Raw genomic sequence first — 13,653 nt, 5'->3', positions numbered from 1 at the left:
CACCAAAATAATCATAGACAATCAACATCAAACCACAATAAATAGCATTGAAACAGACCACAAACACCCTGTTAGCATTTACAGTATGTATGGTGTCAGACTGCATGTCTCAGTATTTTCCAAACAAAATGAAACATTTGCAGGATATTACAATTAATTGAGAGGCCTAGTGCTCTGAAATAATTGTATTTGTTTCATATGGTAGACGCAGAAAATCTTTCATTCATGGCAAGTAAGGCTCAGGGATGTTCCATCACTCATTGTCTGATTTGACTGTGTTCATAATATGGCCTCTGCTCAAAGGAACCTGTAGCAACCTTTTTTGATCATATATATATATATATATATATATATATATATATATATATATATATATAAAAGAGAGAGAGAGAGAGAGAGAGAGAGAGAGAGAGAGAGAGAGAGACCTAGATGCCAGAACTGGACAAGAACCTGACACTCTCAGCAAACAGGGGACCTAACTGAAGGTAACAGTATTTCCTCCCAAATAAGCCCCCAAGACACAACTATGACAAAACAACCAACAAAAACGGGTCACAACTCATCCCTTGGCAGTATTACTGTGGTGTAACGGCCTTCGTCTGTTGGAAGAGAGTCGGACCAAAATGTGGCGTGGTGGTTACTCGTGTTCTTTAATGCAAAATAATGAACAATACATGAAATAACTAAATAGCAAAACAACAAACGGAACGTGAAAACCTATACAGCCTATCTTGTGACAACAAACACAGAGACAGGAACAATCACCCACAAAACACACAGTGAAACCTAGGCTACCTAAATATGGTTCCCAATCAGAGACAACGAGAATCACCTGACTCTGATTGAGAACTGCCTCAGGCAGCCAAGCCTATGCTAGACACCCCTACTCAGCCGCAATCCCAATGCCTACTAAAACCCCAATACGAAACACAACAAAATAAACCAATGTCACACCATGGCCTGACCAAATAAATAACGAAAACACAAAATACTAAGACCAAGGCGTGACATGTGGATTACTTTATCAGTGACTTCAACCCAGAGTCTCTCAGAGAGTTCACAGTCACCCCTATCAGACCACAGCAAAATAACAGTTTACTTGAACAGAGCAATACTCAATCATGAGGCATCTGTCAGGACCCGGTTACGAACCCGGGTCTCCGGAGTGAGAAACAGTCACTTAACCAACTGAGCCACGAATAGTCAGCAGAACCCAGAAGATGAGGCAGACACAGCAGTACTTGAGACGGTGTATTTAATGAAGTAAAAAGTGAAGTTCTTCAGGAAAACATGTAACTCCACAACCTCAAAAGGAATTCCACAAGAACAAAGGTAATCCTCCAAGACAAAAAGGTAAATCCACAAGGTGGAAGGTATAGCACAAAAAGCCTCAAAAGATACTCAAAAACAAACAAACAAGAACAAAAAACAGAATTCCACAAGCGAGTCCACCGGGATCAACAAGAGTTCACAGAGTACTAGGGCTGGGTGATAACATACAAACACAGAGCAAAGAACAGAGGAAAACAAAGGGTTTAAATACAATCAGGGGAAACGAGGCACAGGTGCAAATAATAATGGGGATCAAGGGAAAACAAAAGGACAAAAGGCACAATGGGGGCATCTAGTGACTAAAAACCGGAACAACCCTGGCCAAATCCTGACAGCATCAAAGCCAAAGGAACTGAGTAACATTAAGAAATGCTATAGATAGAAGGAATGTAGTGTGGAAACCTACCAAAAAACAATTAGGCAACAACAAATGAAATCCCTTTTAGACAACGTCCTGGACAAAACATTATCTTCTGGGAAACAATTATCTATTCAAAATGGAGATTTATGGATAAACCACTCCAATCTTTTTGGCCCTATAACAAAGTACAAACAGCAAAAACATATACTTGATCAAATACAAAGCTTAGAATCACCTATTAAAGACTCCCAGAACCACTGGATTCTCCAATTACATGGAATGAACTATTAAAGACTCCCAGAACCCACTGGATTCTCCAATTACATGGAATGAACTACAGGACCAAATACAAACCCTCCAAACCATCCTAAATTAAATGATAAAATACACAGACCACAAATTCCAATTAGCTATACTTAAACTATTTAACCTCATCCTCATCTTCCCCAATATAACAAAAATAATGGTGTTCCAAAAAAGGTCCAGTTGGCAGGAATACAAATACAAATTCCACCTAGACACCGTTGCCATAGAGAACACAAAAAAACTATATCTGCCTTGGCCTAAACATCAGCACCAAAGGTAACTTGATCTGACAGACAAAGCAAAAAGGACCTTTTACGTCATCAAAAGGAACATAAAATTTGACATTCCAAATAGGATCTGACTAAAAATACTTGAATCAGTTATGGCACCCATAGCCCTTTATCGGTGTGAGGTCTGGGATTAGCTAACCAACCAAGAATACACAAAATGGGACAAACACCAAATTGAGACCAAACATGCAGAATTCTGCAAAAACATCCTCCAAAACATCCTCAGTGTACAACCTGAAACACCAAGTGATGCATGCAGAGCAGAATTAGGCCAATATCCACTAAGTATCCAAATCCAGAAAAGAGACGTTAAATTTTACAACCACCTAAAAGGAAGTGATTCTCAAACCTGTGTCATGACATTGGCTTGTGGGTGAGGTTTATGACCCCCCCCCCTCCATAAATACCTTTCTCCCGTTCGTCTCTCTTGACTCTACAGAATGACTCTTGAAAAGCCTTTGTTAAACATATAGAGTCTGGCAACATCAAAAGGTGGGGGGAAAGGAACCATGTTTCGTTAATCAAACCTGTTGAAAATATTCATTGGTACTTAAAGAATAAGATGCCAGATCAGTTGGTGTCTGAGACATTCTTACTAATGATAGGATAACAAACTGTATCTTGGAAAGTCTACACATTGTAGTTATCAGATTCACATGGAATTGTTGTGCAATTAAACTATGAAACACACCCTTATCTCCCCTCCTATATAAAGCCCTTGACGAAAATGTAACTTTGTGTTCCGAGGACGACAGTCCCCCATGTTGAAAGGGCTCAGATAATAACCTAGCTAAATTAGCATTGAATTTTAACGTAAAGATGACGATCAACACGTAGAAAGGATGAATTTCTACAATACCAGCCAGAATATAGCATGAGCTAAAAGCATGGCAACTTGGTATGAACTTTGAACTCTTATTCACTCCAGAAGTGATACCCCCTAGCCGTTGAGTTAGCAGCGGCCACTGTAAACGTGGGCTAGGAAAGGTTGGATAACGTATCCAGTTTACCACACAATGACGATACTACAATGTATCCAGTTTACCACCAGAGACACTCTTCAAAGGACAAGGAAGATCTCTGTTGGGCAACACGGCCTTCCATCTACATACAACCTATTTATTGCATTTTCCTTTTCCAAATGGGCGGTTATATAGAATGTATAAGATGTTACAATAGCATAGCTTCTCCTTTGTTCTTCAGTCTTCCCCGCTTTCATTCAAGCACAACCCTCTCTCTTTGTGTAACCAGCCGTCATACAGGTTCCGTTCCCCAGGGACGGTTTCTTGTAAGACATAATTAGTAATCAATGTATGATCCATTCTGTGTTGATGTAATTCTGTGTGATTATTTAGGTATTTAGTAAATAAATAATTAAACCAAAGTTTTGTATTGCTGATTCAACTTGTTAGACAGGGTCGTGTATATAACCAGGAATTTACAACTTTCAGATGAGACTGAAACAAGGTACGATTAAATATTGACTGCTATTGATGTAAAAGATTACCAGGTCTTTAAGAGTTTATTCGGAAGATAACAGCTCTATTCGGAAGATAACATTATTTTGTGGTGCCCCGACTTTCTAGTTAATTACATTTACATGATTAATTTAATCAGGTAATATTATTTACAGAGAAATTATTTTATAGAATAGCATATCATATCACTTAATCCGGCATAGCCAAAGACACGACACCTTCCATAACGAAGCCATCACCTAAAGAGAGATGAACCTGGGCCCCTATTTATCAATGTTGCGTACGAACAGAAATGTCCGTAAACCGTGCGTGAGATCATTTCTAAGCAAGGTGTTTGGATGTAACCATTTGTACTTATACTTGAGAATGTATAAGTAACTTGAAGCACACCTCTGACTGTGCGTACCCACAACACCTTGTGGTAGAAAAGTCCATCTGTTAGTGAAATACCATCCACCAAATGGAGAAAGGATTGGCATACCGGACCAAATCATACACTATGAAGAAAAAATGGAATACATTAATAGTTTATTCATGCATGTATTTTATAGACACTAATAGTTTTCTCAGTATACTATCGAATTCATAAACATGAAACCATTTAAGCCTAATTGAATAATAAAGTGAATTAGAAAGAGAGTGGAATGTAAGGTTGGAGGGAATTGAGTTAAACCAGTTAAATAATAAAAAAGGCAACACTGAGGCGTTGTGACTTGTCCAAAATGACAAATGTTACATTGCTGGAGGATCCGGCACAAGCTGCATTACGCAGGGAACGTGTTTTCAATGAGCGTGCAGATTGTTTTTCTGAGAACGACGCTTGGCTTATTTTGTTTTCCAAGGCATATTTTACTGTATCTCTGCAACCAACTCTCTCCAGTTTTAGAAAGTGAGACGAAACGCACCAACGCCATCCCAGTGCAAACCCAAGTCCTCTCCACCCTGGGACTTTTGTCCACTAGAACATTCCAACGGGAGATTGCGGATCGGACTGGCGTTTCACAACCAAGCAGGAGCCGAATATTGCCGGCAGTCCTTCATGGCATTATTTCATTTAGAAGCTTTTCTATGCAACATTGATAAATGAGGGACCTGGAGAAGAGTCCCCTAAACAAGCTGGTCCTGGGGCATTGTTCACAAACCCCCCGGAGCCCATAAGCAGATCTGACTCTCAAGAGAAGACATGCTATGTTCATCTCCTGCCAAATGTCTGACCATATTAGAGACACATATTTCCCTCAGATTACACAGACCCACAAATCAAATGTTGATAAACTCCCATATCTATTGGGTGAAATACCACACAGTGTGCCATCACAGCAGCAAGATTTGTGACCTGTTGCCACAAGAAAAGGGCTACCAGTGAAGAACAAACACCATTGTAAATACAACCCATATTTATGTTTATTTATTTTCCCCTTGGTACTTTAACTATTTGCACATTGTTATAACACTGTACATAGCCATAACATGACATTTGAAATGTCTATATTCCTTTGAAACGCTTGTGAGTGTAATGTTTAGGGTTAAGGTTAGCCCTTTGAATCAACTGAATTGAGAGAGAGATGAAATGAGACAATCAGAGAGAGAGAGAGAGAGAGAGAGAGAAAGAGAGAGAGAGAGAGAGAGAGAAAGAGAGAGAGAGGGGAGAGAGATAGGAGAAGGAGAGAGGGAGAAGGAGAGAGAGAGAGAGAGAGAGAGAGAGAGAGAGAGAGAGAGAGAGAGAGAGAGAGAGAGAGAGAGAGAGAGAGAGAGAGAGAGAGAGAGAGAGAGAGAGACAGAGAGAGGGAGCCGTGGACATCTCTTGTCTCTCGGTCTCTCGGTTGGAGTCATGTTATTGATCAACCACACAAACACTCCATCCACTGGCTTAGGCCCGCCTCCACAACCTTTGTGATAAAGCTTTTAAACAACCAGTATAATTAAATAGGCCTCAGGCTGCGGTGGTGCACAGCAGTGGAAACTGAAGCTCACTCATTTTCCTTCATTAGCTCTACAGTGGCAACCAGTAAGTCAGGAAGGGTGCAGGCATCTCCTGGGGAGAGAGGGAAGGAGTTGGAGGGGTTATGTGTAGGAGCACTGAAAAGTTCTGAATGTTTTAGAACATTTTATAGTGGAACGTCCAGTTGTGGAGGTAATTGTATGCTGTATTAGGATTGGTTTAACTAGACCAGCGGGCCGCACTAGCGCAGGCAGAGCCAACTCTACAATCACCATCTAAAAAAGTCACTGATGTGAGTGTGTCAAAAACAAAACCCAGGATATAGGCCCTGAGAACCAGAGTTGACCATTCCTGGTCTTGAGGCTCATCCCCCCAGACTCAACCCCTCAGAGAGGGAGAGATAGATGAGAGAAATATTATATATATATATATATATATATATATATATATATATATATATATATATATATATATATATACAGAGAGAGAGAGAGAGAGAGAGAGAGAGAGAGAGAGAGAGAGAGAGAGAGAGAGAGAAAGTGTGTGTGTGTGAGAGAGAGAGGGTATGTGTGAGAGAGAGAGAGAAAATGTGTATGTGTGTGTGAGAGAGAGACACCTTATAGAGCCCCAGGACAGCAGCAGAATTAGACCCAACCAAATCATGAGAAAACAAAAAGATAATTACTTGACACATTGGAAAGAATTAACAAAAAAACAGAGCAAACTAGAATGCAATTTGGCCCTACACAGAGAGTACACAGCGGCAGAATACCTGACCACTGTGACTGACCCAAAATTAAGGAAAGCTTTGACTATGTACAGACTCAGTGAGCATAGCCTTGCTATTGAGAAAGGCCGCCGTAGGCAGACATGGCTCTCAAGAGAAGACAGGCTATGTGCTCACTGCCCACAAAATGAGGTGGAAACTGAGCTGCACTTCCTAACCTCCTGCCCAATGTATGACCATATTAGAGAAACATATTTCCCTCAGATTACACAGATACACAAAGAATTCGAAAACAAATCCAATCTAGAAAAACTCCTATATCTACTGTGTGAAATTCCACAGTGTGCCATGACAGCAGCATGATTTGTGACCTGTTGCCACGAGAAAAGGGCAACCAGTGAAGAACACACACCATTGTAAATACAACCCATATTTATGCTTATTTATTTTATCTTGTGTCCTTTACAATTTGTACATTGTTAAAACACTGTATATATATAATATGACATTTGTAATGTCTTTATTGTTTTAAAACTTCTGTATGTGTAAAGTTTACTGTTCAATTTTATTGTTTATTTCACTTTATATATTATCTACCTCACTTGCTTTGGCAATGTTAACACATGTTTCCCATGCCAATAAAGCCCCTTGAATTGAATTGAATTGAATTGAGAGAGAGAGAGAGAGAGAGAGAGAGAGAGGTATATATATCACTTTTGTATATTATCTACGTCACTTGCTTTGGCAATGTTAACACATGTTTTCCATGCCAATAATGCCCCTTGAATTGATTTTAATTTAATTTAATTTAATTGAGAGAAAGAGAGAGAGAGAGAGTACACAGCGACAGAATACCTGACCACTGTGACTGACCCAAAATTAAGGAAAGCTTTGACTATGTACAGACTCAGTGAGCATAGCCTTGCTATTGAGAAAGGCCGCCGTAGGCAGACATGGCTCTCACGAGAAGACAGGCTATGTGCTCACTGCCCACAAAATGAGGTGGAAACTGAGCTGCACTTCCTAACCTCCTGCCCAATGTATGACCATATTAGAGAGACATATTTCCCTCAGATTACACAGATCCACAAAGAATTCGAAAACAAATCCAATTTTGATAAAGTACCATATCTACTGGGTGAAATTCCACAGTGTGCCATCACAGCAGCAAGATTTGTGACCTGTTGCCGCGAGAAAAGGGCAACCAGTGAAGAACACACACCATTGTAAATACAACCCATATTTATGCTTATTTATTTTATCTTGTGTCCTTTAACCATTTGTACATTGTTAAAACACTATATATATATATAGTGTTTTAACAATGTACAAATGGTATATATATATATATATATATATATATATATATATATATATATATATATATATATATATATAATATGCCATTTGTAATGTCTTTATTGTTTTGAAACATCTGTATGTGTAATGTTTACTGTTAATTTTTATTGTTTATTTCACTTTTGTATATTATCTACCTCACTTGCTTTGGCAATGTTACGTAACACATGTTTCCCATGCCAATGAAGCCCCTTGAATTGAATTGAGTGAGAGAGAGTGTGAGAGAGAAAGAGAGAGAGAGATATATGAGGGAGAGATATATGAGGGAGAGAGTAAGAGAGTGTGAGAGAGAGTGTGTGTGAGAGAGAGAGCGATAGATAGATAGATAGATAGATAGATAGATAGATAGATAGATAGATAGATAGATAGATAGATAGATAAACTACACATACAGTATCTAGGACTAACTATCAGCAACAGAGGTAGCTTCACATCATTCTATACCATTAAAAGGAACATTAAAATTCCAATTAGAATCTGGCTCAATGTTTTCCAATCAGTTCTAGAACCAGTTTCTCTACATGGCAGCAAAGTATTTTATATATTTTTAAAATCTTTATTTAACTAGGCAAGTCAGTTAAGAACACATTCTTATTTTCAATGACGACCTAGGAACAATCTTGTTCTTATATGGCGTAGCAGTTAGACGCCTTTGTCTTGTGTTGTCTCGTCCCATGTATATACCTTTGTCTTGTGTTGTCTCGTCCCATGTATATACCTTTGTCTTGTGTTGTCTCGTCCCACCCATGTATATACCTTTGTCTTGTGTTGTCTCGTCCCACCCATGTATATACCTTTGTCTTGTGTTGTCTCGTCCCATGTATATACCTTTGTCTTGTGTTGTCTCGTCCCATGTATATACCTTTGTCTTGTGTTGTCTCGTCCCATGTATATACCTTTGTCTTGTGTTGTCTCGTCCCACCCATGTATATACCTTTGTCTTGTGTTGTCTCGTCCCATGTATATACCTTTGTCTTGTGTTGTCTCGTCCCACCCATGTATATACCTTTGTCTTGTGTTGTCTCGTCCCACCCATGTATATACCTTTGTCTTGTGTTGTCTCGTCCCATGTATATACCTTTGTCATGTGTTGTCTCGTCCCATGTATATACCTTTGTCTTGTGTTGTCTCGTCCCATGTATATACCTTTGTCTTGTGTTGTCTCGTCCCACCCATGTATATACCTTTGTCTTGTGTTGTCTCGTCCCATGTATATACCTTTGTCATGTGTTGTCTCGTCCCATGTATATACCTTTGTCTTGTGTTGTCTCGTCCCATGTATATACCTGTGTCTTGTGTTGTCTCGTCCCATGTATATACCTTTGTCTTGTGTTGTCTCGTCCCATGTATATACCTGTGTCTTGTGTTGTCTCGTCCCATGTATATACCTTTGTCTTGTGTTGTCTCGTCCCACCCATGTATATACCTTTGTCTTGTGTTGTCTCGTCCCATGTATATACCTTTGTCTTGTGTTGTCTCGTCCCATGTATATACCTTTGTCTTGTGTTGTCTCGTCCCATGTATATACCTTTGTCTAGTGTTGTCTCGTCCCACCCATGTATATACCTTTGTCTTGTGTTGTCTCGTCCCATGTATATACCTTTGTCTTGTGTTGTCTCGTCCCATGTATATACCTTTGTCTTGTGTTGTCTCGTCCCATGTATATACCTTTGTCTTGTGTTGTCTCGTCCCATGTATATACCTTTGTCTTGTGTTGTCTCGTCCCATGTATATACCTTTGTCTTGTGTTGTCTCGTCCCACCCATGTATATACCTTTGTCTTGTGTTGTCTCGTCCCATGTATATACCTTTGTCTTGTGTTGTCTCGTCCCACCCATGTATATACCTTTGTCTTGTGTTGTCTCGTCCCACCCATGTATATACCTTTGTCTTGTGTTGTCTCGTCCCACCCATGTATATACCTTTGTCTTGTGTTGTCTCGTCCCATGTATATACCTTTGTCTTGTGTTGTCTCGTCCCATGTATATACCTTTGTCTTGTGTTGTCTCGTCCCATGTATATACCTTTGTCTTGTGTTGTCTCGTCCCATGTATATACCTTTGTCTTGTGTTGTCTCGTCCCATGTATATACCTTTGTCTTGTGTTGTCTCGTCCCACCCATGTATATACCTTTGTCTTGTGTTGTCTCGTCCCATGTATATACCTTTGTCTTGTGTTGTCTCGTCCCATGTATATACCTTTGTCTTGTGTTGTCTCGTCCCATGTATATACCTTTGTCTTGTGTTGTCTCGTCCCATGTATATACCTTTGTCTTGTGTTGTCTCGTCCCATGTATATACCTGTGTCTTGTGTTGTCTCGTCCCATGTATATACCTTTGTCTTGTGTTGTCTCGTCCCATGTATATACCTTTGTCTTGTGTTGTCTCGTCCCACCCATGTATATACCTTTGTCTTGTGTTGTCTCGTCCCATGTATATACCTTTGTCTTGTGTTGTCTCGTCCCATGTATATACCTTTGTCTTGTGTTGTCTCGTCCCATGTATATACCTTTTCATTTACTTTCCTTCACATTCATTTGAATATTTTTCCTAAACCTCAACTTCTTCATCTCCATGCCTTTGACCCAGGTGTAGGCAGAAGACCCACCAAGGACCATCAGGTTACTAGTCCACCACAGGAAACTTTTACTGGACTGGTTATAGACCACAGCGATGACCGTCTGAGCGCAGGCCTTGGCCGTCCCCGACACGTTGTGCGTGAGCGGACTCGTGAACTTGATTTGGAGGCCCGTCACGTAGCCGATGGCGAAACCGAACACGCCGCCCAGCGTCATCATGCCCCAGAATGTAGGGTCACCCAGGCGGCTGAAATGGACGAGGTGGCCGACCTCACCGAAGACGAGGATGAGTGGGAGGAAGAGGATGCAGGCGTTGATGTTGTTGTAGAAGGAGAGCTTCCAGATGTTTCCGTCTACCGCCGGCATGACCCGCTTGGTGAAGATGGCATTGAGGGAGACGCAGGCGCTGGCCAGCACACCGAAAAACACACCCGCCCACGACAGGGAGCCCGCCACACCTTCCTGGTCCACACCCAACCAGAATCCACCTAATAGGAGGGACAGACAAAGAAAGAAGCATTAACATGGTCCTTCAGCAGCAATACCTTATGTTCAATATATGGTCAATACAGGTGTGGCCCATGTAGGAATGTATTAACCTGTGGTGCAATTATAGAGAAGTGTGAGGTTACTTATTATTGGTTACCTGGGAGGAAGGACGTTGTCTAACCAGCCTGGCTTGGGTATATGCCTTAGACATGAGAACTTTCTAGAAAGTCAAAGTACTCGCATAAGGCCAGATATAGGTTAGTTATTATTACCACCTACCTAGAATAATTCCACAACACAGGATGGCGTAGAAGGACGTGGTCTGCTTGAGGATCACGTAGGAGAGTAGAACGTTGAAGACTGTGCTGAGTGACCTGCCGACAGTGTAGAAGGCCACCCCTACATGCTTCAGGCACAAGTTGTTGAAGGTTATCATTCCAATGAACACGATGGATAGGGGTAGAACCTCCCGGCATACCTTTAGGTCGAATTTGACGGAGGGGAAGTCGATGACACCCGGACATAAGTGGGATAGCAAGTGCATGCCATAGCACAGTCCGACAGCCACAAGGCACTGGTAAAATGTCACAAATAGCGGCGCGTCCAAATCTTTACTGTCTAGCAAGTAGTTATTTAAGAACACCATGGTTATTGAAATGAACCAATAAAGTACGACCACACCACCTATTTTGATGGCTTTAAGTAGAAACGTCTCGCCTTTTCCTTCTTCCGTGGTGTCCGATCCTGCTAGAGCCATTCTCAAGATGTTCGAGCGTTTCAACTGCACCCTGTTCATGATTGAAATCATGGAGGAAGGATATAGAATAGGTTAAAGTAAGATAATTGCAACACTCTGCTACAAAGTAACAGTGTACCTATTACCTTCGACCTATCGGATACAAACAATGAACGCCGTCCTCCGATTACGTGACAACTTCCTGGACAATATGCGGTACATTTTTTTTAAAGAGACAGTGCTACATTAATCCTGCAATGAGAAACAATTCAACTTGAAGCCCGAACGCAATATGCACATGTGAGTTCAGTCAGACAGAAGTGTAGCCTAATATCGACTCAACAATACTATCGGAATGAGCGGATATGTTTATGCTACATGACACTCCTAGGACACACGTAGCAGCCCATCAATATCAATCGGCCCACATTCCTAGATCACATTCAGACACCTTTTAAATAATGATGAGTTACTGATTTCTCTATATTTGTCTCTACAATATTACGATTCCCATCTCAATAATGCCTTACCTTAGTTGCCGTCAATATCTTTAAAATGTTCACCAGCTGGAGACGTGACTTTTGCCACTATAGGACGAGGAACGAGGAAGTAAACGAATCATACAATATTTCTCGTCTAGTTTTACTCCTCCCACAGGTCCGGGTTGAAACACCCCTTTCTTGCTTTTCCTGATTTTCCACCAGTGTGACAGAGACACCTGTGTCTATACTACAGCCTAGTCCAGGTATGGGGAGCTCACTCACCCAATTCTCTGTCATTCATGCCTCGCCCTATGGTCATTCACTTCATCCACACACATAAGCCCAGTAGGCTATTGTTACGGGAATTCCAGGTTAACAGATAAAGTCGATCTAATGCAACAATTCAGGGATACGCCTCCAGAACAGAATCAGAGAAAATGTCTATGCCTCTTCACAATAGCACCGAATGTTCTGTAAACACCATCCCGAGAGGCTTGTAGGGAGCTTGAAGTCACAACATCACCTGCTACGGAATCACACAGTGTCACAGACTCACGGATACATTATCAGCGTGTCCTCGAATCCAGTCTGGTATCAACTTTAACAATAACCTTCAACCCTGGGAGACGTGATAAGGGCAGTTGTACAGGTCAACGGTAGAACATCAGTAATTAGTTACAGCAGATTATTATAGACGAACAAGTAAACAACTACTTCATTACTAAATATGGTATCAATCCACATCTACAGTAAATCAAATACAGGAAAATCATTTATCAAATGATTGCCCATTACAGCTATAAAACATATGTTGGTGCTTGCTTGACGAAAACGCTAAAACCACAATATTTCCAGATTTAAAAAAGCCTAATGAAATATTACCCGTTAATATTCAATAATGGTGTTAATAAAACTGTCTCATCCTAATTATAACACAATGGGGTGTGGCCCCAACCCTCCGTCAGGAGATCCAAACCTCTAAGAGGTTGAATCAAATCAAATTGGTCACATTCACATGGTTAGTACATGTTAATGCGAGTGTAGCGAAATGCTTGTGCTGCTACTTCCGACAATATCTAACATGCAATCAAACAATTCCACAACAACTACCTAGGTGTCCTTACCCTACCCCCTGCCTTCGGGAGAACGAGCGTGTCCACTCGCTTCTCTATACCAAGTCTCTCACGTATCTCCGATCAACTCGTGGGCGCCATCCTGCCATCCTAATTCTGAGACCGGTGTGGAGAATTCAGGGGTAGTCCCAACAGAGCGACTGTCAACTCAACACCTAGGATAGGATAAAGTAATCCTTCTCACCCCCCCCCCCCTTAAAATATTTAGATGCACTATTGTAAAGTGGTTGTTCCACTGGATGTCATAAGGTGAATGCACCAATTTGTAAGTCGCTCTGGATAAGAGCGTCTGCTAAATGACTTAAATGTAATGTAATGTAAAAATCGGGAAGTGCAGTCGCTCTTTATGTAGTGTCTGTGTGGCAGCGCTATGTGCTTCTACACAATGGTAAACATCTGTCAGTTCAATACAGAAACTTCAGCCATAATGTGGCTTCATC

General features: G+C 40.9%; 1 protein-coding gene across 1 annotated transcript; it reads right to left on the bottom strand.

Annotated features, from left to right (window-relative positions):
* Positions 1 to 10,315: 10,315 nt before the first annotated feature.
* On the bottom strand, positions 10,316 to 13,346 carry LOC124025710 (GDP-fucose transporter 1-like; the record flags this gene model as incomplete). The annotated part of the gene is made up of 3 exons (XM_046339049.1): positions 13,205 to 13,346; positions 11,142 to 11,650; positions 10,316 to 10,861 (listed from the first exon to the last, which is right to left on the bottom strand). Coding segments are annotated over exons 2-3 (1,024 nt in total), but the record flags the coding sequence as incomplete, so codon positions are not given.
* Positions 13,347 to 13,653: the final 307 nt, after the last annotated feature.

The sequence above is a fragment of the Oncorhynchus gorbuscha genome, unplaced genomic scaffold (assembly GCF_021184085.1).
Source record: "Oncorhynchus gorbuscha isolate QuinsamMale2020 ecotype Even-year unplaced genomic scaffold, OgorEven_v1.0 Un_scaffold_2368, whole genome shotgun sequence".
Lineage (NCBI taxonomy): Eukaryota > Metazoa > Chordata > Actinopteri > Salmoniformes > Salmonidae > Oncorhynchus > Oncorhynchus gorbuscha.
The sequence above is the reverse complement of the archived record's forward strand: the minus strand, read 5'-3'. Positions and strand labels throughout refer to the sequence as shown.